General features: G+C 43.8%; 1 protein-coding gene and 1 long non-coding RNA gene across 3 annotated transcripts; one reads left to right on the top strand and one right to left on the bottom strand.

The window, feature by feature from the left end:
* Positions 1-693: 693 nt before the first annotated feature.
* Positions 694-27,179, bottom strand: LOC139045937 (uncharacterized). Of its 2 annotated transcripts, none has more exons than XR_011505403.1 (3): positions 25,319-27,179; positions 2,057-22,462; positions 694-830 (listed from the first exon to the last, which is right to left on the bottom strand). It is a non-coding gene; the product is annotated as an uncharacterized lncRNA (long non-coding RNA). The 2 variants fall into 2 exon arrangements; XR_011505404.1 differs by having other exon boundaries at positions 706-830; positions 1,893-22,462.
* Positions 12,136-15,155, top strand: LOC106839265 (putative NBPF family member NBPF5). Its single transcript, XM_070516253.1, has 2 exons — positions 12,136-12,313; positions 14,318-15,155. The coding sequence occupies exons 1-2, from the start codon at positions 12,136-12,138 to the stop codon at positions 14,422-14,424; spliced, it is 285 nt and encodes a 94-aa protein (XP_070372354.1). The 3' UTR covers positions 14,425-15,155.
* Positions 27,180-27,330: the final 151 nt, after the last annotated feature.

The raw sequence follows: 27,330 nt of genomic DNA, 5'->3' as shown, positions 1-27,330 counted from the left end.
AACACTGATTTATAACATTCGACAGATTTGAAATATCCTTCATTATTATTCGACTTCTGTTTCCATGATATTATTCACCACCAAAAGTCTAGAGAATCTCCTCCAGAGAGTGTCCTGGTGACCAACCGTCATAGTTGAGTGTCCCAAATATTGGCATGGGCCTCCTTCCTGTGTTTCATTTCACAGATCTTATTTACATAGTAGCCGTATCAAGAGAAAAAACAGAGAGATGGACTCAAAATGACTGAACAATGTGTGATTTGGCAATGAATCTCAAAAACTTTCAAGATCCCACTCAGAAAGTGATGTTTTCGGGAATACAATCCATGGTTGGGGTGTAGTGTCATGTAGTGAGAGAAAATCAATTGCATTTAGCAGCACTCAGTGACTTGTAAAAACAACACCTTCCCCAAATGACCCAAATGATGACTGCATAGACCAAATAACGAAGAGAGCCACTGATTTCCACTGATCTTACAGAAGCAGGAGGTCCTTCATGCGCTTAAACAAGCCGGGAAAACGGCTGGGTCTCTAGGGCCACGAAACAAAACAAATCCCACTGTGGGTGCCGTAAGAGGCAAAACAGATTTTATGGCAGTGGCCGCAAGATGGCAGAGAAAATGGCTTGAGGCTTTTGGAGTCGCAAACGAGTTGGCTCAGAAGAACAGGACATCTTAGAAAAACATGTTTGGCAAAATTTTGGGCCCCGTGGACACTAAATGTTTAGCCCGGGATCTGCGGTCATTCTGTCTAGAATTCATTCTGTATTCTCTTGGACCAACAGTCACTTTTACAAAGGAGGTCAGGAAGCTGCACATCAGCACACACACCTGAAATGGAAACGGTGTATTTTTTCAAAAAAGCCAGGACAACAGAGAAGTTATTTCTCATTTCCAAATTGGAGTTTTTGACCTAACTGAAGAATTGACTGCCATAGATATTAACTACTCACGATGCTCACAAATATGCTGACTTAAAGATAGTATGATAACTTTGATAAATAGCAATGGAAAACAACTGCTTTTACTGTTACCACACCGTCCTCCAGGAATGTCAGTGGACGTAGTGAGCGACATTACAACACCTGAACGCCCAACAGCAAACAGGTCAAAGAAGGAGGAGACAGTCAGCCCAATGTATAGAATTATGGGTAATGTACACAACTGTGAGTTGGTTGGTAACAAACCAATGGGAGAAGTCTATGTTTATATCGACTCTTGGGTCCTGTCAAATGGGCAGAGCGTTGGGAAACAAAACATTGGACTGTACAAAGAAAGTCAGTTTGGACACTGCCTTTAGAAAACGATTAAACAGATATAAAGAAAACACATCTAAAGGTGTTTGTGAGCCATGTTTTAGCCCAGCAAGAATAAGCTTTAGGAGAGATCCATAATGACAAATAGATGCTTTGGTCTTTCAGAGACAAGTCGTCTGACCCACTGGGAATGAGACCTGTGAGTCATCCAGGTGAGCAGGCTTTACATGACTGGCTGGAAAGCTCAGTGACTGAAGAGAGAACTGAAATATGCTGCACACACCAGTCATGGCGTAATTTGGACGGAAGATCTTTCACCCTCTTTTGGGGGGAACGAAGCTGGCGCAAAGGGACTACAGATTCTGTTGCAGCCACAGGGCTCCGATCCTTACAGACTGATGGGAGTGGACGCCTACTTCAGAGATGGTATAGGAGGCAGTGTCTAAGCAGGAACTTATGATATTTGAGGGCTATATCTTTGCATAGCGTTCGAAAGATTCTGGCAGGACATAATGCTGGAATAGATTATGGCAGACTAAATGAAATAACACGGGCGCAGACTGCCCCCTAAATCTCGCAACTGGCGTCGCAGCTGGATACAAGGACAAACTGGCAGCCTCACCCACCGAATGCTCACTTTTAAGGAAATCTTGCTGATGAACACACAAAACCTTTCACGTTCGTTAGTCCACAAGAGCCCTCCTGCAAACACCTCCCGGCCTCAGGACTCAACATGGGTGTTGATTATCTTCTTTGGCCTGATGGTCAAACCTCAATTGATCTGAAGAAGATTCTTCTCACCTGGCAAGTACACAAGTCCCCAAAACTGTGGTCTCTGCCCGATCTGGCTTGATTCTGAAGCATTTGTTTCTAGCAGGATACACGGTCAATATACAAAAATCTATTTCATGTCTATGTAATTCCAGTGCACAACTGAAATGTAAGAAATAATAGCGTCAAACAAACGAAAGTACAGGACGTTGGTGAAAGAAATTGATGACGACCTAAAACATGAAGACCAATTCCCTGTTCGTGGGTCAGAAGACGCATTATTTTTGAGATGTCAGTTTTCCCCAATTGGGTCTATAGATCCAACCCCAGCCAACTCAAATCTCAGTCAGCATCTTAGGGAGACAGGAATGATGTGATTCTAAATGAATATAAAATGACAAAGATCTAGCGTAGTGAAAACATTTATAAAATAAAAAAACAATGTTGGAGGGCCAGCTCTACCTCATTTCAAGAACTATTAGAGAGTTATTTTGTTCAAAGCAGTACGGAATTGGTGTAATGTTAAGTCAACAGATCGATGGAACAGAACACAGAGTCAAAAAGTAAACTAATACCTATAATGAGACTGATTTTTTACATTTTTATTTATTTATTTATATTTTTCTTGAGTAAGAGTAGCCCTGAGCTAACATCCGCCGCTAACCTTCCTCATTTTGCTGAGAAAGATTGTCCCTGAGCTGAAATCTGTGTCCTTCCTCTACTTTATATGTGGGATGCCTGCCACAGCGTGGCTTGAGGAGCAGCGAGGAGATCGCCGCCCAGGATCCGAACCAGTGAATCCCATGCCACCGTTGGAGCACACGAACTTAGCTGCTACACCACTGGGCCAGCCCCAGGAGACTGATCTTTGGCAAATGCAAAAAGACACTGCAGTGGGGAAAGATAGTCTTTTCAACAAATGATAAAGAATGATCTTTTTCAAGCTTTTCAACTAGTGGTTGTTTATATCTACATGAAAAATACTTAAATAAATAAATAGAATCCATGTCTCACAGGATATCCAAAAATTAACTCAAAATAGATAATAGATCTAAATGTAAACGTGAAAAATGTAAAACTTCAGAAGAAAACAAAGAGCAAAATTTTTGTGACTTTAGGTTAGACAAATGTTTCCTAGATTGATACAAAAAAAACATAATCCATAGAAGAAAACATTGAGAAATTGACTGTCACAAAAATGGAAAACATTTGCTTTTCAAAAAACACTGGTAAGTGAATGAAAAGTCAAGCCACTGTGAGTTGAAAATATTTGTAACTCACTTATGTGAGAAAGGACTTATACCCAGACTATACAGGAACTCTTAAAACCAAATCATAAAAAGGCAAACCAATTTTAAATTGGGTGGAAGATTTGTATAGTAATTCTGGAAATAGGCAATGTAAGCTATCCATCTTTCATCTACTTTTGTGAAATTGCTTTGATAATTCAAGATCATTTGCGTTTCCATATAAATTTCAGAATCAGCTTGTCAGTGTGCCAACAAACCTGCCGGAATTTGGAATGGGACTGTAATAGATCTGTGGATCCCTTTGGGGAGAATTGACGTCTAAAGCATCTTGAGTTTTCCAATCCACAACAAGTTTCTCTCTCCATTAATTGAGTTCTTTAATTTCTCGAAGTATTGTTCTGTAGTTTTCACTGGACCTTTCTTACACATATTTTGTCTGGTAAGATGATGCAGTGAGAGAATTGGTCAAAAGACTTGAGGAAATACTTCTCAAAAGAAGATATGCTAATGGCCAAAAAGCACATGAAAAGTTGCTCAACTCTGTCATCCGGGAAATAAATTCATCCTGCAATGGTTCCCATTCCCCATCCATCAGCATGACTAAAATTAAAGAGACTGGAAATACCACATGTGGTGAGGGTGCAAAGCAACTAGAAATCTCTTGCACTTGTGGGAATGAAAAATGGCACAACCACTTGGAACAGCTGCACCACAGGTAAACACACACCAGTCACGGAAAAGCCGCTCCCCTCCTAGGTGTTTACGCAATATGTTCACACAACAATCCGCACACGAATATCCACAATAGCTTTATTCATAATGGCCAAAACCTGGGAACTGCACAGATGTCCATTAATAGACGAATGTATAAATAGACACGATACAGCCGTACAAAGGAATACCCCTTAGCAATACAAAGGCATGAACTGTTCATGTGTGGAGTAACGTGGATGGATTTTAAAGTCATTATGCTGCATGAAGAAGTGCAGACATGAAAGAGTACATGTATGGTTCCATTATATAAAGTCGTTAAAAATGCAAACCCATCTGTAATGACCGTGTTGCCTGGGGCTGGGGGTTGAGGGAGTGATGGACTGCAAAGGGGCGCAAGGAAGGTCACGAGCTAATGGAAATGCCCTGTGTCATGACGGTGGCAGTAGTTTCATTAGTGTATAGTCCGTCAGATGCATTTAATTGTATCCTTTAAAGTGGTGCAGCCTATTGTACCTAAATTATACCTCAGCAGCGTTCATATCATAATCGGTTGTATTTCTCCATTCTAGCCATGAGTTACTGAGAAAACAAAATTCAGTAAAACAGTATAAAGATTACCATCCACAATCATTAAATGCCTTAGGACACATATAATAAACACCCCTGAAAACTATGACTGAGAGAAATTAAAGAAGATCTAAATAAATCGACCCAAATCTATGAAATTCATAGACTGGAAGCTTCAATATTGTTAGAATGACAGACCAACATTATCCCAATTAATATTGCAGCATGCATTTTTTGGGTAGATTTTCAAGCTAATTCTAAACTGTATATGGAAGTGAAAGTACCTAGAATAGCGAAGACAACCTTGAAGGAGAATTAAGTTGGAGGACACACTCTACTACATTTCAAAATTCACTTTAAAGCTATAATAATTACAACATTGTAATATTGGTGCAAGTAAACACAACACAAGCAAATCAATGTGAAAGAGTCAAGAGTAAAATATTTACCCACATACACACACAATTATTTGATGTTTTTTTTTTTAATAAAGTCACCAATACGTTTCACTGGGGAAATCAAAGACTTTTCCATAAAAAGTGTTAGAAAAAATGAATATTTATTTAAAGATAAGTTAATATGAAAAACCACGTCCCACCGTACATTGAAGTTAATTGGAGATGTGAAAGTTAAAACTATAAAGCCTTTGAAAAAAATGCGAATATTTTCATGAACCATGAAGAGGCAAAAATTTCTTAGGCACAATACCCAGGAACTCGCTATAGATGAAAAATGGATCAAAGTGGATTTCATAAAGTATCGATTCTTTAGCTTATCAGACATGACTATTTAAAAAGTGTAAAAGCAATTCATAGACTAGGAATAATTACTTGCAATACTTATATCTGATGAGGAACAGTAAATCCTATAAAGTCAGAAGGAAAATTACAAACAACCTCATTTATTAATGAGCAGATTAGAAAAGCCACTTGGCATAATAAGAGAGTCACTTGGCCAGTAAGCTTTGGAAAACCGAGATGGCAAACCACTACACAGCCTGCAGGATGGCTAAAGTTGAAAAGACTGAGAATACTAAGTGTTGGGGACTATACTAGAGAGACTGGAAGTGTCCTGTATTTGGGGGGAAATGTGAAAGGATACAACTCCTTTGCGAGAGTCTGTGTCAGTTTCGACCCTTTCCCCAGGCAATTCTGTTCCTAGGTGTATGTACCCAGGAGACGGGGTATCTCCACAAGTGAATGTCCCCACCAAAACTCATATATGAATATTCACAGTTGCTTCATGCATAATAACCAAAAATGAATCTGTCCATCATCGGAAAAATGGGTAATGAAATTGTGCTATAACCATAAAAGAGAGTATTTCTTGGCAAGTAAAAAACCAAGTTATTGACATGGTAGCCTGTCAAGATTGAACCTCCAAACCAGATATTGAGGGAAAGAACACAGAACGAAAGAGAGATACCGCATCATTGCATTTATAGGAAGGGCAAAAATAAGCAAAATTAATCTACGGTGAGAGAATGCAGAATAGTTTCTCTGTGGGGGATGGGTCTTGACTGGCAGGGAGTGCGACAGAAGTCTTGGGGGTGATGGAAAATGTTCTGTTTCTTGGTCTGGGTGGTGATTACACAAGGCCTGTGCATGCTAAATTCATGGAGCTGTACTCTTAAGTTTTGTGCATTTTCTTCTAGGTAAATTATACCTCAATAAAAAAAGTTAGCAATAAAAAAGAGAGATGATGACAGAGTAAAAAGAGTGACAAATGACAGAAAATGGATAATAAATGTTGGACGTAAAAATAATAAGAATCCCATGAGAAGGAACCCAAAGCAATGGAACAGAACAAACACTGAAAAGTATAGTTTAACCAAAAAAGATAATGAAATTTAAAAGTTCTAATAATATTAAAGTGACGCGCTGCTACCTTGGGAAAATCACCCTAGAACCACAAACGCTGAGATTATTCCAGCAAAAGTACTGCCACTCAGTTTGACATCATGGTACGAGGCTGACTTCGAAGGCCAAACAGAAATGGTTTCTAGTGCTCAATCCTCTGCTCACTCGATGTGTGATCTTGGGAAACTGTGTCGTCTTTCTGCGTTTTCTCAGGATAAAGCCTGACTAATGGCATAGCTGGAAGGACCTGCAACTAGAACATACAGCTATGTTATACAACTGTGTACTGGGGGGCTTCAGGGAGAGGAAGAATAAAAAATCTGACTAACAGGCTAGTTCATAGCATTAAACATGCACACCCGAACAATAATAGGCCCTAAGAACATACGTGACTTTGAGTCCTCCTTTACTCACCGTAAATCTGTAGCCAGAAAACTGTGGGCAGAGAGCACATTAGTTGTTCTTACAAAAACACTTTTCCACCATTTCTGGAAAGAAGTCGTGGATGCAGTAAAAAGAATTGGAGAGGAACAAGAGCCTTTTGAACAGCCATCCCCAAACCCTGAAGCGGGGCTCGTTTCCATCAGAGACCAGAGAGGAAAGTCTTGCCTAAGCCCAGCCCCTGCAGTCTTCCCCGTCTGGAGGGGACTGAGGGCGTCCACTCTAGCTCCAGAACAATCAGGGCTCCCAAGGGTTTCTCAGAAAAACAATCAGTTGCTCCACTCTAAAGATACTGAACAATTTTTGAAACCAGGAGAGGTCAGGCAGAAGCTGAAGCACTAAACCAGAACTCTCTCCTGAATCAATGCCAGGATGTCAATAAATACCATTTCCCAGATCTCTGTTCTTTTTTTTTTTTTTTTTTGAGGAAGATTAGCCCTGAGCTAACTGCTGCCTATCCTCCTCTTTTTGCTGAAGAACACTGGCCCTGAGCTGACATCCATGCCCGTCTTCCTCTACTTTATACGTGGGACGCCTACCACAGCATGGCTTTTGCCAAGGAGTGCCATGTCTGCACCCGGGATCTGAAGTGGCGAACCCCGGGCCACCGAGAAGCAGAACATGCCAACTTAAACGCTACGCCACCGGGCCGGCCCCCCAGATCTCTGTTCTAGTACGTGGATGCTCCATCGGAGTGGTGGGCAGGCCTGTGAATATCAATCAAGAAGGATATAAAAATATATCAATTTATAGGAATCAAAATTCAAAAATGTCCCCCTATACTAACCCAGGAAAGTTCTAATTCAAAGCAGTGTGTTGAAAAAAACAGAGGTTTAGATCTTTGTGACCTTTGATTAGGTAATGATTGCTCAGATCTGACAGCTAAAGCAAAAACAATCAATGAATAAGTAGATCGACTGGACTTCACCAAAATTAAAATTTTCTGTGCTTCAAAGGATGCCAACAAGGAAGTGAAAAGACAACCCACAGAATCAGCGAAGACAGCTGCAAAACATATATCCGGTAAGTGTGTAGTACCCAGAAAATTTAATGGACTCTTGCAATGCAACAGTAAAAAGACAAATAATCTATGAATGGAAAAAGCATTTGAATAGGCAGTTCTCCCTATATAGTGTACAAATGGTCAATAAGAACATGAAAGGACGCTCAACGTCGTTAGTCATTAAGAAAATGGAAATCAAACCCACAATGAGATACCACTTCACAACCACTACTATGATGTACTAAAAGACAGGAATAGCAAGTGTTGAGGAGGATGTGGAGAAACTGGAATCCTCGTGCGTTGCTCGTGGGAACGTAAAATGGCACAATTGCTTTGGCAAACAGTTTGTCACTTCCTCAAAGTTAAATATAGAGCTGATGTAGACACAGCAATTCCACTCCTAGGTATACATCCAAGAGAACTGAGCACATGTGGTCACAAACAAACTCGCACATGAACATTCATAGCAGCATTATGCATAGCAGCCCAAAGTAGAAACAACCCAAATAGCCATCAACTGATGAGTGAACAATATGTAGCATAGCCATAAATGAAATTGTATTAAGGCATGAAAATAGTAAGAGTACTGATACATGCCAAACCATGGGTCAACCTTGAGAACAGTATGCTAAGAAGCCAGACACGAAAGACCACATGTTGAATAGTTCGTTTTAGAAGAAATGTCCACATTCGGCAAGTCCATAGGGAGAGCAGGTAGAGAAGTGGTTGCCAAGGGCTGGGAGAATGGGAGAACAGGCAGTAACTGCCAATAGGTATGGCGTTTCATTCTGGAGGTAATGAAAACATTCAGAAATTAGGTATGGTGAGAGTTTCACCACCTTCCAAATAGACTGAAAGTCACTGACTTGTACACAAAATGCTGAATTTTACTGTTTATGAATTATGCCCTGATGATGATAATAAGGCAGCAATGTGACTTTGCACAGTCCCATGCCCTGTATTTTCGTGAAACAATGTGTCTCAAATTAATAACCAGTGGCCAGAATATGATGCTGTTAGCCTTTTGTGAACAATATATTGGATGAAAAAATTAAACTCGGGAAAATTTTGGTAGCAATGAGGTATAGGCGAAGAAAGTACCTCCTAGGGAAGACATGACACGAGAATGAACTGGAAAACGTGGGAAGAAGATTTGGGGGCAGAGGGGGACTACCTGACCCCTGGCTTCAGCCCTTACAGCCAGGAGACCTTGGGCCAGTTACGGACCCTCTCTGTGCCTTGGTTTCTTCATCCTCAAACCAGGGAAATGTAATGCTTTCCTCACAAGTCGATGGTGAAGGTTAGAATTAATAATGTATCTGAAATAATCATCCCCAAACTGTGAGGAAGGTCGATGACAGCAGTGGGCCCTCAACCTGTTTCGCATCTGAGCGACTTCAGCAAATCCATTCCATGCCCCACCTCTGCCCATTGAATCAGAATCGCTACAAGTGAGGACTGTGAACTTGATTGGTACCAACCCTCCCAGATGACTCTTCTAAGGATTCCCTGCCCCCCCCCCCCGCCTCCAGGGCGGGAAACACTGAGCTGTGTAACTTTTACCCAAAAGACAAAAGTAGGACAGAGCAGAGCCACAAGGACATTTCCAATCTGTTCTCTCAAGCAGAGGAGGAACTGTTGGAGGACCCTAGAATGGAAAGGGACCTGGCGCGGCTGACCCCGTTTTCACCTCATCCGGTTTATGGCACAGACACAAGCCCTTGGGGGCATACGCCTGAGGTACCCGACGGTCCACCTTGAAATAGTGAAAGCCCTCATTTCAAATCCCGGCTTGCTTTGAACGGAAGTTAAATTTACCCTCTTTTGCTCACGGAAGGGACCAGTCTTCCACAAGCCTTTTACCTTACCAAATTTAATCATATCGGGATTAATGCACATTTCAACAGAGAAGTTTCAATGAGAAAGCCTTATAAATATTCTAGCCACTCAACAAGAAACCAGAAAATTAGCAAGTTCAGGACAGTTCAGCCCAATAGATCACAGGCACTGAGACATGACTCCTGACCTGAGTTACAGGGAGGTCATCTTTCCTGTCGTTTGACATCATGCCGACTAATGAGGTGGGAAAGCAGCTACCCATTCTCAGATCTGGGTCGCTCTTGCCTCCAGACTGTGCCTGACGTCCTGACACCATAAGCATTTCAGGGATTCTCTGGAAGAGCCCAGCCGGCACTTCTGCTATTGGACGTGCATGGAGCTGGGTTAGTAGGACAAGGGAGCGCTCTAGAAGCAAAGCCAGGTCACAGAGAGAGAAAAAGAGCACAGTAAACGGGACAAATGCAGGATAAAGACAAATAGGTGTCTCCTACTGTTCCAAAACGCAAAGCAATCACTTACTTGCTCTTATAAAGAAGAAGCGTTTGTCGTATTTTTTTCTATTTTTAATTTGGCCAAGTAAATTACTGAACGTCCCCTTCTTCAAGTTTTTTACTTTTTGCTTATGGACAGTAATATTACCTGAAACGATTATGATGAAAATAAGATGCCGTTCTATGTAGACAGCACTTCTTAGCAAAATGCCTGGCACAATAATACTCAATGAACTATTACTGTTATTATGATTACTATAATTAGCACTGCAAAACGCTCCTCCCTGTGACTTCAAGTATGTCATGTAACTTTTGCGAGCCTTCCGTTTCGTCAGTTTTAAAGTGAAGGAATTTGACAATTTTTTCTTTTTCCTACCGAATGTCAGGTCCCACAAACACCAGAAAGCAGATTTCTTTAAAGCCTTTGGTGGCTCTCACGCCGATATCATTCCACAGCATAGTTGGAGGACAGCGTGGGACGGGGAGCAGATGAGCTTCCAAAAGTGGCTGATCTGGACCTCCATCCTGCAGTGTGACGGGAACGCTGGGCCGCACGTGCTCACACCAGTTGCAGCCTTAACTCAGGCAAGTCCAGCAGCTAACCTGAAGAGGCCGATGCCACAGCGGGCCTGCCAAGTCTCAGGCTCACAAGACCCAGTTGGCATCGGATGCTGAGAAGGTCAGGAGAGGGTTCGGGGCATCGTTTTTCAGGGCATGAGGACAAGTCAAAGAGATCTATCGAGCAACGTTCCATGAAAACTGCCCTGGATCCCAGTCTGTTCAATATGTAGGGGAACTGAGGGAACGTAAAAAGTAGCGTCACGTTTAGAAATCTTTCCAAAAGAATGAGCACGACATGTATTCCGGGAAGTATACCTGAACTATTTTAATCATTCTGACAACTCAGAAAGAGCTCTTGTGGTACTAGAATGAGATCCACGAGTGAGAAATATGACCTATGTCGTTTAGTGACGTTAAAAGCATCCTCATCAAACATGTGAACAACATTTTGATGAACAACATGCAAAAAGCAACCAAGAAATAGAGGAGGACTTCGGGAGGCAGGCGTGTTCAACTTGACTTAACTTGCTGCCCCAGTGATGGAGAAGAAGCCAACGTGACACAAGGATACAGCAAACAGAATATTTAGAGTTTCAGGACAGAACACATGTTTTTAAATGAGTTGTTCATTCCTTTATACGATACTCTGCTGTTGTCCTACACTTTTTAATGGATATAGAAAAAACGGTAGAAGAACATCATCATGAGAGTCTAAAAATTTAACATCTTTCACTTGTGGAAAAACCTTAAGCTCTGTTTGAATTTAAGGAGAAGGTTGGGTGACTTCATGACAGCCCTTAAGAAAATAAAACTTGTTGGGAAACTATTTCTGCCTTGATGTTTTTGTAAACATACAAGAACGAACACTGAGAAACTGTTCCGCTTAGATATGTCTTGGAAAGAAATATTTGGGTACTATCAGCACAAGGGTAGACACCTCTTGAGAGTGGCTGCTGAGGGTGGCCCCATCGGTGGTGACTTTCAGAAGAGACCAGGGGGCCTTGTGTATCCTCGAGGCCTAGGCAACTGGAAGGCAGGGGCTCCTAAGATTCCATGACACCCCCCCACCTTCCAGTTCTGTTATTGCAACTCCAGACCGTTACCTGGCGCGCTGGCTCCTCCCTCCGTCACTCGTGTTGGAGTGTGAGCTGGAGGCAGTGCCTTTGGCTCTGAGCTCTGGCGTCTTGAACCTTGTTTTGGGGGTTACAGACTCTCAAGTGCTGTGGGGTGTTGATCACGTTGTTGCCGACAGTAAGTTAAGAATTCCTGACTCCTCACCCCTCAGTCCTCATTAAACCTATTTGCTTTCACTTGTTTTTAACCCATTCTGTGTTTGGGTCTCTTCTCCCCAGTCCCCGCCCTACCTCTTCTGCCCCACGTCACCATGGCAGTTTCTCTCGGCCCTGTGTCTGATCCGGGGGCCGAAATGACCCTCCTGGAAATCAACCAGGAGCTTCAGTCCCAGCTGGAACAAAGCAAACAGGACTTTCGAGACCTCAAACAGAAGTTCCTTGTCTCTGAGTCCACTGCCTACATCCTGGCCAACGAGCTGCAGAAATACAGTAAGTCCTACAGGGTCATGGTCAGCAGAGGGATGAGTGACCACCGTGTTCCCCCTAAGAAACTAAAAACTCTCCAGACCTTTTCTTCTGTTCCCTGAGGCAAAATAAACTTCATTCTGACCACAGTCCAGGGAAGGTACAAGTGGGTATTTTACCCTCAGTTTGCTGAGCATGGACAAACCGAGGCCCAAAGAGTTGAGGGACTTTTCCAGATTGGCAGTGAGGTGTAGGGTGGGATTAGGTAAAATCCCAGTGACTGATTCCTGGTGCAGGCACAGAACTGCGTGTTTCACTCTGGAACAGGCTAACCTGTTTCTCTCAGCATCCTCCGTGTACGGAATCAGATCCTGCAGCACTCTTGGCCTAAGTGTCCGGGACTAATGAGCTCCATCAGTTCAGGCTTCTCTGAGGTCCCACTGGCAAAGCTCTGTGCTCCTTACACTGGGGAGATGGGGTGATGGTACACACCGGGGGAAGCAGGTGATGTTCCCTGCTTTACAGGAGCCTGAAGACGAGTGTGCTCCTCGCTGACACTGTGGTATCCATGAGTGACGTCATCCAGCAGAGACGACCCTGCTGAGCGGGAAGCCGTGCTTCCTGAGCACAGGCTTTTCTTTGAGGCCAAGGAAGCCACTTTGCCTCTTGGGGTGAGGTAGAGGGTGTCTCTGGGGAAATGAGAGAATCCGTACCCCCTCTTCTGTGTCTCTTTGAGCTGGTGAACCTTTGGTGATGCAGGACTGCCAGCAGGTCCGGGTGACCTTGAGGGTCTGGGCTGTGAGACATGGCCCAAGTGAGAATGACGCTAAGTGGGGGTGGCCACCAGCCCAGTAAAAACTCAAACCAGTGTCTGGGGCAGGCCCTTCCCTCCCACAGTCAGCCTCGCAATTGGAAGCTCAATCACCTGTTCAGTAAGAGGGGCTGTGGTCACGAAAGGGATCGTGAGAACAGGGCCTCGTGCCAAACAGAGTGATTAGAAGGGATCTCGACGACTCTGAGTCTGGATGGGTGTTATTTTCCAATAAACCACCGTGGGAGTGGTGAACTTCAAATGACTGACGCAGAGAAAAGTAAACATTGAAACCTGCAATTTAAGAAAGTGAAGAGATGAGGTTTTGAGAAAGGACTCAGTTTTCCTTACAGCTTTTTTTTATAGGCGTAACATAACTGTAGGAAACAAATTTTGAAGATGATGAAGAAGAAAGATGTCACCCAAGATCTTGTGGCGAGGTACCACAGTGCATTGGTGAAGACTGAGCTACTCTTCCTGGGCTCAGATCCAAGCTGTGGCTTTTTCTGAGCCTCACGGTTTCCTCCTCCGTTACTATGGCGCTGTCATAGTGCCTACTTCTTTGAGCGGTTGCAATGAATCACATGAGTTATTTCTGTAAAGTTACTAAAACAGTTCTTGACACACAGGAAACACTATTGATTAGTTCTTTCTTGTACTACTTGGAATTGAAAACAACTTCTTCAACAGCCTGTGCCTATTTCCTTCAGGGACTGATGGTTATGCCTTGTATTTTTCAGAATTGCATTCATATACAGTTATATTTCATCGTGAAGGTACTTGTCCTTGAAATTCTGAGCTCAGAGGGCCCAACAATCAGTAGGCCCAGGGGCCTTCCCGAGCACACAGGGATCGCCACTTCATGCCGCTGCTTAGTGTTTTACTCAAGAGGCTGCAAGTCTTGGTAAAGTGGCCCAGGACTCGGGGTCAGTCTCAGGGCATGTGACTTCTGACCTTGCCAAACGTCAGCTAATCTTGTCTGGTCACTTTCTCTGCCTTGGAGCTTCTCTTTGCTCAGCTCTCAAATGAGGAGTGACCAAATGCCGTGTATTTGGGAGGCTGAGCAATAGAAGGTGGAAATCTCAGTGGAGAGCCTGGTGCTGGGGTTCTATCTCCCTCTGAGAGAAGAAGATGGAGCCTGCCTCCTCCCTTGCAGGCAGTGACCCCAGCAGCATGGCCAGCTTTCCACTGAGGCTGGCCTCTCTGTCTTTCCTCAGAGTCTGGAGCGTGCAAAGACATCATTGAATCGGTGCTGGGGGAGAAGCTGCAGTTCCAGGAGGGGAAGCCCACAGAGAAGCCAACGTTAGCGGAGAAGCTCAAGTAAGGGGGGCTCTGTGCTGGGCGTCTGCTGGGAAGTTGTAGGCATCTCTGAAGGGGGCAAGGAGCAACTCTGGGCCAGGAGAATGGCCCAAATTTTCATGGCAGCCACATGCATACGAATTTGCATAACACCATTAGAGAACAATAATTGGTAAACTATGGACTCCAATTACTCAAAGGTTCCTTGAGTCTTTTTTTAAAATAAAACTTATTGAGGTGAAATTCACAGAACCTAAAGTTGGCTACATTCGAGTGAACCATTCAGTGGCATTTAGGATATTCAGGATGTGGTGCAATCACTACCGCATTTACCTTTAATCACAATCACCTCCTGACTGACTACAGTTTGTCAGACTTTCTCTGAAAAAAAGCTGTCTTTCTAAAGGTTTTGAGAAACCTCCACACTGTTTTCCACAGCGGCTGCCCCAATTTATATTCCCAACAACAGTCTAGGAGGGTTTCTTTTTCTCCACCTCTATGCAGAATCTAGAAAACAAACCAAACCAAACAAACAGACTCATAGACACAGGAAATAAACTGGTGATTACCAGAGGGAGGAGGGGTTGGGGGTGGGTGAAATGGGTGAAGGGGATTAAGAGGTACAACCTTCCAGTTACAAAATAAGTAAGTCATGGGGTTGGAATGTAGAGCACAGGGACGGTAGTCCACAATATTGGAACAACTTTGCATGGTGACAGTCTTACATCTATTTCGTTTACCCGTTCTCAAGAGTTATATTTACATCGTCCACAAAAACCTCATGAGACATTAAACAAAATCAGCTTTTATTCTAAGTTATTACTCTTGTTGACAAATTTTGTAACAGAGAGAACATGAGCTCATTTGACGAGTAAACCCAGGCTGTATGTCTGCATTGTATCCACTGCTGATAACTCTGAGAACATGTCTATTTTAAATCAAACCAGCACACTTAAACAGGCTTTTATTTCCCAAAGTTCATTTTAGATCCTGTTAAATAGCTTTGTCTTTTAGAAGGTTCTGTCTGTCAATTAAAGACTGTGTTCCGTTCTAAGAGATTTTGAATCCTCTCTTTGAAGGGTGACCCCTCAGGTGGACTCGTCTGAAGCAGAGGTTCCCCAGAGTGGCCATTATAATTCCAAATTATCTCAAAAGTTTCCCTATTTTCAGCTGTTTAGTTTCAGATCAGGCATTTTGGGGGAGCTGAAGTGGCAAATCTCAGTGAGAGAAGAGAAAGAAGCAGCAGGCTTGGCTTCTGCCCTGGCATGTTTAATTATTCAATGATTTTTTCTCTTAAAGAGGCAGTAAAATATTTCTTATTTTCTTTAGAAGCATCAAAAGATTAAAACAGGCTTCCTGTTGTAGCTGGCTTGTTCCGATTGCATGTATCGGTTTGAGTAAACTGAAACTGCCTCATTTTGGCCATTGTAAAGTGAGATCTCCTCTACCTGTTCCATTCGCAGAGCCTGAAGGGTGGGTTTATGAGCTCTTGCAATATCAGGCAAGGGACACGTTCCCCAGCGACACATAATGTTTATTCCCACTACAGAATCTACAATGCAATGCAGCAAAACAGATGTAATTGTTTTACAGAAGGTCTATTTACATACACCAACTTGGACAAACCTTTATCTTAATTTTTTCAACTCTTGTACCCCTAATTACAACTTATATTAGAATTTCACTCACAAGTTTCGGTATTACAGTGTTATGTAGGGAATGCATTCTCAGCTAGGCATAATATTTATTCCCAAAAAAGCATCCAGGCAAAGTTGACATAATCTCCTCATGTAATATTAGGGTAAACACTTTAATCTTTATACTTGTACCAACCTGAGCAGCCTAATTGTTGCCCCAAACAAGTGTTGATAGGTTTCTCGCTGTGATTTCTGCCTACTGACTTTTAAAATTTTTTTCAAACTGGAAGAAATAGAACAAGTTTGTCTGATATTCTTGAATGTTGGGGGCCAATCTGGGGTCCCTTTAGCCCATCCAACCTTAGGCAGTGTTTTAGTCAAAGCTTCGTTTTGACTGTATTTGTGTCTGTTCTATTCACCCTGCTCTTTCTTTTTAATGACTAAAGATTGCCATCCTGTTGGACTGAGTGAGTTCTGTCACTCTTCCCTTCCTCACTTCTCTTTGTTAACTTGATGTTTCCATTTGCATCTGTGAGACCACAAGAAGCTGAGACCCCAAATTTGATGACGTTTTTGAGATTAGTCGTTGTATTTTCCTTTTAATTTGGTCTTTTCATAGGGACCAGTAAAACAGCTCTTTATGAAGAGAGCTCTCTAAAAGTTTTCTAACTTAAGGATCCGTTGTTTGGCCATCTTCTCTCCAGAGTTTCAAGAATATTGTGGTCAAACAGTGTCACAAAAGAAAATCATCCCTTTCAGCCATTGGCTTCTAACTATAATTAGACCATCTACTCAGAATTAACCCCAATGGGCTCTGCTTGGTGACAGACAGCATGTTTCCCATTCCGATACACAGCGACAGAGAGACAGACACTCAGATCCAGACACAGAAATACCAGACACCAGTGAACCAGTTCCCAGATGGAGGGTAGAAAGTCCTACAACTGTTCCCACTCCAAATGCGCGCCCAGACGGCCCCTCCGTGAAGGGAAAGGACCCGAGTTGGCCCTTCCGTGAATGGAGGGGACCCCAAAAGAGGGGAAGGAAGTTCATGGGCATCTCTGAGGCAACTTACTCTATTTCAGAGTCCATCGACTTCCCAGAAGGAAGAAGCAGCCAACAAACCAATCTAGAATCTGTTTCCTCGCCATAAGAAAATGGGCCTAGGGTCAGTGGCTCCGAGGCAGATGGAAAGTACTGAGGGCAGTCCCTAGGGCAAATGACCGAGGTGGCTGCAGGACTGCTTCCCAGGAAATCCCAGTTGGCCTGGGGCCATGGACCCATGGGCAAGAGCCTTCTGGTTGGCTCATCAGATTTTACCACCTACAGACATCGGTTCTTTACCCGCCACACAAGAGGGGCCCAATAAAAACTGGAACACCAGGCTTAAGGCAAGGAGAGGGTTGTTATTTCGGGTGACATGAGCCAGGAGATGAGAGGGAGCCCTCACATTTGTCTCATTTCATCTCGTCTCACCGAAAGAGGGGACGTGAGTGTTTTTAAAGGTTTGTGAGGATTGTGGCTGCTTGTAGATGGTGGGGGGACTCAGTGGCTTTGCTGGTCGGAACTTTCCCACCAGCCTGCATTCGGCCTTGGGACACTGTTTGCAGGGGGGAGGAGGAGGTGATAGGGAACCCAGGTGCTTTGTCTCCATGGTGGGTAGAGTATTCTGGAGCCAGGGAGTAAGCGTGGAAAGAGTGCTTTGGTTTTAGCCCCACATATGCTGGGTTTAATGGAGGCTGGCAGCAGCAGGTCACCATCCATGTGCCAGAATTCTGCTACAATAGCTCCTTGGGGATGTTCTCACAGAAATCTCCATGAAAAATCTTATCATCTATGGTTCGACTCTTTGCATGTTTAAACGGTCTCTTCTGTGCCACCTTAGGAAATATGATGTCCTAATCCAAGATCAGGCTCAAGAGCTGGCCCAGTTACGGCAAACGATAGAGAAAGGCAGAGAAGTCTCTGTGCTCCTCAAGCAGCACCTCAGGAACCTTCTCACCCACGATGACCCTACCAACTTCCAGGGTCAGGGCTTTCAAGAACGACTGGCTGAGGGCCGCAGGCTGGTGGAGCGCCTTGCCCGAAAGCTCAGCCCAGGTAAGGCGGTCATAGGCCCTGACTGCACTGAGCTGCTCCAAGAGATTCCACTCACGAGGATTTTTTTTTTTTTTTAACCAGTTGTTCTGGTTTCCATGTCCCATTTGGGGCCATCACAGGAGCAGCACTGGCAGGGTGGGAACAGAGAGGAGAAATGCACTGGGTACAGGCCACAGTGGTCCAACTAGAGGTTTCTTTCCTGATGGACGGTGAATCACATTAATTGATTTTTGAGTGTTGAACCCCCTTTTCATAGCTGGAATCAATCTCACTTGGTTGTGGTGTATAATTCTTTGTATACTTTCGTGGATTCAATCTGTCAAATCTTGTTGATGATTTTTGCACCTATGTTCGTGAGACTTATTGGCCTGGAGTGTTCCTTTTTGTAACATCTTTGTCTGGTTTTTGTATTAGGAGAATGGTGACTTCATAGAATGTGTTAGGATGTATTCCCTCTGTTTCTATGTTCTGGAAGAGATGGTAGACAACTGGCCTAATTTCTTCCTTAAATATTCGATAGAATTCACCAGTGAATTTATCTGGGCCTGGTGCTTTCTGTTTGGGAAGATTCTTTTGTTGTTTCAATTTCTGTAGTAGATATAAGCCTATTCAGATGATCTGTTTCTCCTTGTGGGAATTCTGGTAGATTGTGTGTTTCAAGTAATAGATGCATTTCAAACTTCAGGGCACAGATTGGTTCCTAACATTCCTTGATTATCCATTTGATGTCCATGGGATCAGTAGTGCCAGTCCCTCTTTCATTTCTCATATGAGTAATCTGTATCTTCTGTCTTCTCATTCCTTCTCAGCATAGTGCCTGCCCTAGAGAATGTTCCATGTGAGCTTGAGAAGAATCTGTGTTCTTCCCTCGTTTGATGAAGAATTGTAGAAGTGTCGATTCTATCAAGTTGATTGATGGTGCTGTTTATTTCAACTCTATCCTTCCTGATTTTCTGCCTGCTGGATCTCTCTGTTTCTGACAGAGGGGTGTTGAAATCTCCAACTGTAATACCGGATTCATCTACTTCTCCTTGCAGCTCTCAGTTTTTGCCTCAGTTATTTTCGTGCTCTTCTCCTAGGTGCACCTTAAAAACTGTTATGTCTTCGGAGAATGGACCCCGTTTTGTTACGTGACACCCCTCTTTATCCCTGATCATTTTCATTGGTCTGAAGTCTGCTTTGTCTGAAATTGTTTGAGCTACTGCAGCTTTGTTTTGATCAGTGATAGCGTGGTCTATCTTTCTCCATCCTGTTTCTCTTATTATATCTGTGCCTTTTTATTTAAAGTGGATTTCTTATACACAACATCTAATTAAGTCTTATTTTTTCATCCGCTCTGACAGTCTATCTTTTAATTGGTGCATTTAGACCACTGACTTGGAAGGTTTTTGTTGATAGACTTGGATTAACGTCTACCATATTAGTTACTGTTTTATATTCATTGTTCTTTTCCTGGTTTCTTTTTTTTGTCTTCCACTCTTTTTCCGTCTTCTCTGGTTGTGAAAAAGAATTTTACGTGATTCCGTTTTTTCCTCCTCTCTTGGCATGTCAACTGTACTCTTATTTTTTCTTTCTTCTTTTTCAGTGGTTGCCCTGGAGTTTGCAATGTACATTTAAAAATCATCCAAGTGCTCTTTCAAAGAACAGTGTACTGTTTCATGGCTAGCACAAGTGCCTAATAACACAGTATTCCCAATTCATTCCACCCATCCGTTAGAGCATTACTGTCATTCATTTCACTTATCCATAAGCTGCTTATCCAAATCCATTATTGCTACTATTGTTTTGAACTGTTATCAGTTAGATCAATCAAGAAAAAGACAAATAAATTATTGTATTTGAATTCATTGCTTCAAAATGCTCTTCCTTTCTTTGTGTAGATCCCACTTTCTGACTTATATCATTTTCCTTTGTTCTGAGGAAGTTCTTTGAACATTTCTTGCAAGGCAGGCCTACTGGTGACAAGTTCCTTCAATTCTTCTTTGTCTAGGAATGTTGTCTTTTTCTCTGGCTGATGAAGGATTATTTACTGGATACAGAATTCCAGGTGGGTGGGGTGTCTTCCTTATACTCACTTCTCTTCTTGCTTGCATGGTTTCAGAGAAGTCTGATATACCTCTTATCCTTACTCTTCCCTGGGTAAGGTATTTTTCCCTCTGGCTTTATTTAGACTTTTCTTTTGTCTTTGATTTTCTGCATTTTGAATATGATATTCTTTCCTAGGTGTATACATTTTGGTATTTCCCTGGTTGCTATTCTCTGAGCTTCCTGGATCTGTGGTTCAATGTCTATAATTAATTTGAGGGGATGCTGGCCCCACGGCCAAGTGGTTAAGTTCACACGCTCCACTCGGCAGTGCAGGGTTTCACTGATTCAGATCCTGGATGCGTACATGGCGCTTCTCATTAAATCATAATGAGGCGGCATCCCATATGCCACAACTAAAAGAACCCAGAGTAGAATGTACAACTATGTACTGGGGGGATTAGGGGAGAAAAGGCAGAAGAAAAAAAGAAGATTGGGAACAGTTGTTAGCTCAGGTGCCAATATTAAAAAAAAAAAAACAAACCTTTGGGTGGCAAAAACTGAAGAAATTTTTAGGAAATTCTCAGTCATTATTGCTTCAAATGCTTCTTCTGTGCTCCTTCTGATAGTCACGTTACACATATTTACACCTCTTGTTATTGTTCCACAGTTCTTGGATCATCTCTTCCTTTTCATTCTTTTTCCTCTTTGCATTTCAGTTTTAGAAATTTCTCTCGATATTTCTCCAAGCTCGCAGGTTCTTTGCTCAGCCGTGTCCAGTGTATTGTTGAACCTCTAAGGCACTCTTCATTTCTGTCCCAGTGTTTTTCATTTCTACCATCTCCTTTGGATTCTTTCTTAGAGTTCCCATCTTTCTACTTACCTTCCCCTTACGTTCCTGCATGCTGTCCACCTTTCCCTTTGGAGCCATTAGCATGTTAATCACTGTCGTTTTAAATTCCTGCTCTAGTAATTCCACCATGTCTGCCATATTGGAGCCTGGTTCTAACGCTTAGTTTCTTTCCTCAAACTGTGTTTTTTTTTGTCTCATAGTGTATCTTTTAATGTTTTGTTAAAAGCCAAACATGATATACTGGGTAAAGGATTTGAGGTAAGTAGGCCTTAGTGTGAAGTTTTGTCTTTATCTGGCTAGGGGTTAGGCTGGGTTTCCTGTTTATTGGAGCTGTAGATGTCAGAGGCTTAAGTCTCCTCTGGAATTCTTGGTTTTGTGTTCTCAGCTCTCTTGAGTGTCCCTGGTGATTTCTGCTTAAATGAGGCCTGAGAACGTGCAGTTCTTTCAGTTGTATCCTTTCCGTTATATTCCCCTGTTATCATCTAGGATCCCTATGGATGTGCTGGTAAGGTGTGTGTGTGTGTGTGTGTGTGGAAACATTCTGTAGTCCTATGATCAGGGCTCAGTCTTTGAGTCAGCCTGGGTCCCTGGGCTGTGGCCTTCACAAGAGCTTCTCAGGGTTCACCTTCCAGGTGCCCTCGATGGAAAAGGAAGGCTAGAGGGGCTGGAGTTGGGCATTTCCTTTCCCCAAGGTCAGTTGGGCTGTGGTAAAATCCCAGTTGGTTAGGCTCTGGTCAAATAGTTTCTTTGAGAGCAGGCTTTGTCAAGAAAAACAAAATGCTCTGGATCTATCTCCCAATAGCTACTTTCATCTCACTCTGCCAGAGGTGTAAGGAGAGTCTTCTCTAGTCTTCACTGTGAGAAACTGATAGGGCTCCTGGACAGAAAACTCTCCAGAACTCTTGGGTTTCTCCCACGACTGGGCCCCCTGATGCTTTTAACTCAAACTTCTCCACACTGAGTCTCCAGCAATTAGTCAATTACATGCTAAGTTTTCCTCCTCTGGTCCTGGCTCCTGCCTAGGTTTCTGCTTCAATAGGTTGTAATTCTCTTTGTTTGCCTAGCCTGTTTGTATGTCCAGTTTGGGGGGCAGTGGTTTGCTCTCTGACCTTCATTCTCTGACGGATCGAAGAAGAGTGGTTGATTTTCAGTTTGTTCAGCTCCTTTCTTGTTGTGAGGACAGGAGTGATGACTTCCAAGATCCTTACATGTGGGACCAGAAACTGCAAGTCTCTTTAGACGTCTTGAGGGGAGACTGAGAGGCTTGTTTATGGTCTCCTTAGAGAAAGTTCCCACTGTGCCTGAGAGCCAGCTTTACGTCAAGACAAATGATACAGTTGTAGAAGTCCAGAGGGAATCTGGACAAGTACATGGTGATCTTGGGAACAAAAGACATGTCTAACATTTTTTCCAGTTTCACGTAGAGCACGCCATCAGGGAAACTGTGTCTGATGGATCATAAGAACAAGAAAGGGCATTCATTTAATACAAAGAAGAGACCTTTCAGTATGATTCTCTCAGTGTATCCTGAAATTGTAGTTGGGGATTTATGTCTTCATGACCAGACAGGCCATTGTGTTTACAATGGGTGGCAGGGAACTCCTTAGTGCCTGCTGGACATTTCTGAATTTGGAATTTCTGAATTTTTCTGCAGAAAATCATGCAGAGGAGGAGAACAAAGAAGAAAAAGCATCAATGGACCCCAGGTAACAAGGAATGATCAGGGCCTGGAAGAGGATGGGTAAAATAAGAGGATGGTTCCCAAATAAAGACCGAGAGGCCAACACTAGCCACAGATTTCTAAGGCAAAAGTGACAGAAACTGCTGGTTGAATTATTCCATTCACTTAAGCGATCAGGAAATAGCCTTCTACAAAGGTTGTCATTTGCTTTTGTGATACTTGTTATACTTTTGTAAGGGAAATTAACCCGTCTCAGGGAATTTGTCGTAGTCACAGAATCCATCTGTTCTCTCCTCTGTGGCTAAACCTAAGATGAGATGGATATCTGCTTTCTGCATGGTGGACTTTAGCTTGTTGGCATGCATTTCATAGCAAGAAACGTAATTAGACCAAAACAATCATGTCCCGTCACAATATTGATAGAAAGAAGTCTAGAAGGCACAAGGTCTCTGGGCATCTACAATGTGTCAGGAACGTGCATTCCTTGGGTGGCAGTATGTAAAATTCAACACCATTTCTGCACGCGGTTGAGCCACTGTTCTGGTTCTCTGTGTCTGCTGAGTGCCATTGCTGTACCATCCAGGTAGAGTTGATTCTCCTTCCTCATTGAGTGCTATCTGGCCAGTTCACTGAGCGCCCACTCCCCTCTCTCCTGCCCTCAGGGGCAGCCAGACCATGCCCTCATCATAGGAGGATTGTTTTCTTTCTCTATGAGGGGACTGTCCCTCACTTTCTGTGACCACTCTCTCTACCACCAATCAGGACCACCTGGGACTCTGGCATCCGATCCTTCTTGGTTTCATCATTTCCTTTTCCCCCTAGCCTGAGCACAGAGCTACAAGAAAAAGAGAGTGTGAATGAAGCCCTGAAGGGGTCAGTGGATGAAGGCCCTGTGACTTCTTCCAGTCACCAGTACCCGTCTGGTTCCCACGAGCCTCCCAGCACCAATGTTTTCTTGTCTGAGGAGCACGAAGACTTCTCTGCTCTGGTTGCAGCTACTGAGTACTCCCATCAACAGGAGAAGAAAGCTCCAACAGGTCTCCCAGGTAGTGTCCATAGTCATGTTCCCCACGTCCCTGTCCAGGTCAAGATATGTCATCTCTTCAGTCTGGCCCGGGAGACTTAACATGGTTTGAATCAGAATCTAGGACTCAGTTTTAAGCACACACATCAGGTGGGTCAGGTAGTTCAACACTCTTCCGAGTCCCAGGCCAAATCTCTGTCATCCCCGTTACCATGCCCGCTCCACTGCAAACAGCAGTCTCTGTCTCCTCTAAGTTGGTTTATCCTCAGTAGGGAGCCATCTAAGCGTCAAAAGATAAACACCTCTTGAATGTGTCTGGAAACTTACCACCCAGGGCGTGGTGTGAACCCTGGCACCCCCCACCACTTTGAATAGCAAGAATCCTGTTCTCTAGGTGGCACCATAGATTCTTTCCTCTTTAGGAGTGATTAAATTCCATCCATCAGTCTAGTCTCGGTGTAGAACTTCCTCCAAACCAACAGCAGCCAGCATATCTGATGGAATAAGAGCTGAATCTTGCCACAGCCTTTCCAGAAAGCAGCTAGATGAGCTCCTCATGACCTCGGGAAGAATGCGTTGAACTCTTTGCCCAGGTTCAGGGAAGAGAACTTTGTTGTATTGATCTGCCAATTCAGAGACAGTCTGCCCTATGACTCAGGAAAGGAAGCCTGGTCCCTTTTCAGAAGACACAACCCGAGGCCTCCTGGAATATTCTGACACTATCCTGTTCTCACGCTGAGAAGACTTATGTCCCTGTGTTGAAACAGGCCCCTGGGTTGGTAACGTGTCAAGAAGCAACTTTTTATGATGACTGGCCCTGTCCAAATTTATTTGCAGAAACTCAAAAAGATCAGAAGGATGAGGAAAGAGATGAGCCAACAGCCCCCAGGTAACTGATAATCCTGGTTGTGAAAGCAATGGTGACATCTGAAGATCTCAAATCCAGGGAGAATTAGAAAGTGCCAGGAGACCTATTTCATCCCATCACACTACCACGAATCACCCCTTTTAAGAATGCTGTCTGTCTTCTTGGGACTTGTCCTGTTAGTTTCCACTTGGTATTAATGTCTCAAGTTTAGGGACCTAGAATCAGCTTGACACAAGGCAAACTAACCAATCTTAGAGATTTCCTGCACTCAGGGAGACCACGTGTCCTCTCTTGTTTGGGGAAAACTAAGATAAGTTGCATAACTTCTGTCTGCGCATTTGGCCTGTTTAACGGTGAGGATTTCATAGCACGACATACAGCTCGACAAAAATGTGTCTATGGTATTACAGTAATGAGAGAAACAGGCCTAGAAGGCACGAGATGTCTGGGAGCCCACACTGCCCCAGGAGCCTTTACTCACTGGGCCTCTGTGAGGAAAGTGGAACAGAAGTTATGCTTTGGAGTTGTAGGACCTCCTGTGGTTCTCGTTGTGTGCTCTGTGTCATGACTGTGCCATAGAGGAGAGCTGAGTCTCCTTCCTCATTACCTCGTTATCTGGACAGGGCAGTGAGCACCTGCTGCCCTCCCTCCCCCCACCACGGCAGCCTCACTTAGTTGCAGTCAGAGGAGGACTGTTATCTTCTTCCTATTTCAAGGGATGCCCTCTTTACCTTCTGCGACCTCTCCCTTAGTCTTCCAATCAGAACCAGTGGGGAAGTTGCGGTGTCCAGTCTTTCCTCGTTTAATATTCTGTTATCTTTGTGCCTCTGGGCTCGGCAGGGAGCTGCAGGAGGAGGAGGAAATGGATGATGCGTGTCAGGATTCTTTGGATGAAAAGTATTTGGCTCTTTCCAGTCACCATGACTTGTCTGACTCCTGCCACCCTCCCGACAGTCCCACCATCCCATCTGATGAGCACGAAATCTGCTCTCATCTGGATGGAGCCCGTGAGTACTCTATTGGAAAGGGGACAAGCTCCGAATGGTCTCCCAGGTAGCCTCCATGTTCTTTGTGCTCACACCTCTGTCCAGGTACAGAAATGTCTCTCTGATGGCAGGCCTTGGAGACCCATCTTGGTTTCAGTCAGAATCTAGGACTCAGTTTTAAGCACACACATCAGGTGGGTCAGGTAGTTCAACACTCTTCCGAGTCCCAGGCCAAATCTCTGTCATCCCCGTTACCATGCCCGCTCCACTGCAAACAGCAGTCTCTGTCTCCTCTAAGTTGGTTTATCCTCAGTAGGGAGCCATCTAAGCGTCAAAAGATAAACACCTCTTGAATGTGTCTGGAAACTTACCACCCAGGGCGTGGTGTGAACCCTGGCACCCCCCACCACTTTGAATAGCAAGAATCCTGTTCTCTAGGTGGCACCATAGATTCTTTCCTCTTTAGGAGTGATTAAATTCCATCCATCAGTCTAGTCTCGGTGTAGAACTTCCTCCAAACCAACAGCAGCCAGCATATCTGATGGAATGAGAGCTGAATCTTGCCACAGCCTTTCCAGAAAGCAGCTAGATGAGCTCCTCATGACCTCGGGAAGAATGCGTTGAACTCTTTGCCCAGGTTCAGGGAAGAGAACTTTGTTGTATTGATCTGCCAATTCAGAGACAGTCTGCCCTATGACTCAGGAAAGGAAGCCTGGTCCCTTTTCAGAAGACACAACCCGAGGCCTCCTGGAATATTCTGACACTATCCTGTTCTCACGCTGAGAAGACTTATGTCCCTGTGTTGAAACAGGCCCCTGGGTTGGTAACGTGTCAAGAAGCAACTTTTTATGATGACTGGCCCTGTCCAAATTTATTTGCAGAAACTCAAAAAGATCAGAAGGATGAGGAAAGAGATGAGCCAACAGCCCCCAGGTAACTGATAATCCTGGTTGTGAAAGCAATGGTGACATCTGAAGATCTCAAATCCAGGGAGAATTAGAAAGTGCCAGGAGACCTATTTCATCCCATCACACTACCACGAATCACCCCTTTTAAGAATGCTGTCTGTCTTCTTGGGACTTGTCCTGTTAGTTTCCACTTGGTATTAATGTCTCAAGTTTAGGGACCTAGAATCAGCTTGACACAAGGCAAACTAACCAATCTTAGAGATTTCCTGCACTCAGGGAGACCACGTGTCCTCTCTTGTTTGGGGAAAACTAAGATAAGTTGCATAACTTCTGTCTGCGCATTTGGCCTGTTTAACGGTGAGGATTTCATAGCACGACATACAGCTCGACAAAAATGTGTCTATGGTATTACAGTAATGAGAGAAACAGGCCTAGAAGGCACGAGATGTCTGGGAGCCCACACTGCCCCAGGAGCCTTTACTCACTGGGCCTCTGTGAGGAAAGTGGAACAGAAGTTATGCTTTGGAGTTGTAGGACCTCCTGTGGTTCTCGTTGTGTGCTCTGTGTCATGACTGTGCCATAGAGGAGAGCTGAGTCTCCTTCCTCATTACCTCGTTATCTGGACAGGGCAGTGAGCACCTGCTGCCCTCCCTCCCCCCACCACGGCAGCCTCACTTAGTTGCAGTCAGAGGAGGACTGTTATCTTCTTCCTATTTCAAGGGATGCCCTCTTTACCTTCTGCGACCTCTCCCTTAGTCTTCCAATCAGAACCAGTGGGGAAGTTGCGGTGTCCAGTCTTTCCTCGTTTAATATTCTGTTATCTTTGTGCCTCTGGGCTCGGCAGGGAGC

This window comes from Equus asinus, chromosome 8, assembly GCF_041296235.1.
Source record: "Equus asinus isolate D_3611 breed Donkey chromosome 8, EquAss-T2T_v2, whole genome shotgun sequence".
Classification (NCBI taxonomy): domain Eukaryota; kingdom Metazoa; phylum Chordata; class Mammalia; order Perissodactyla; family Equidae; genus Equus; species Equus asinus.
The sequence above is the reverse complement of the archived record's forward strand: the minus strand, read 5'-3'. Positions and strand labels throughout refer to the sequence as shown.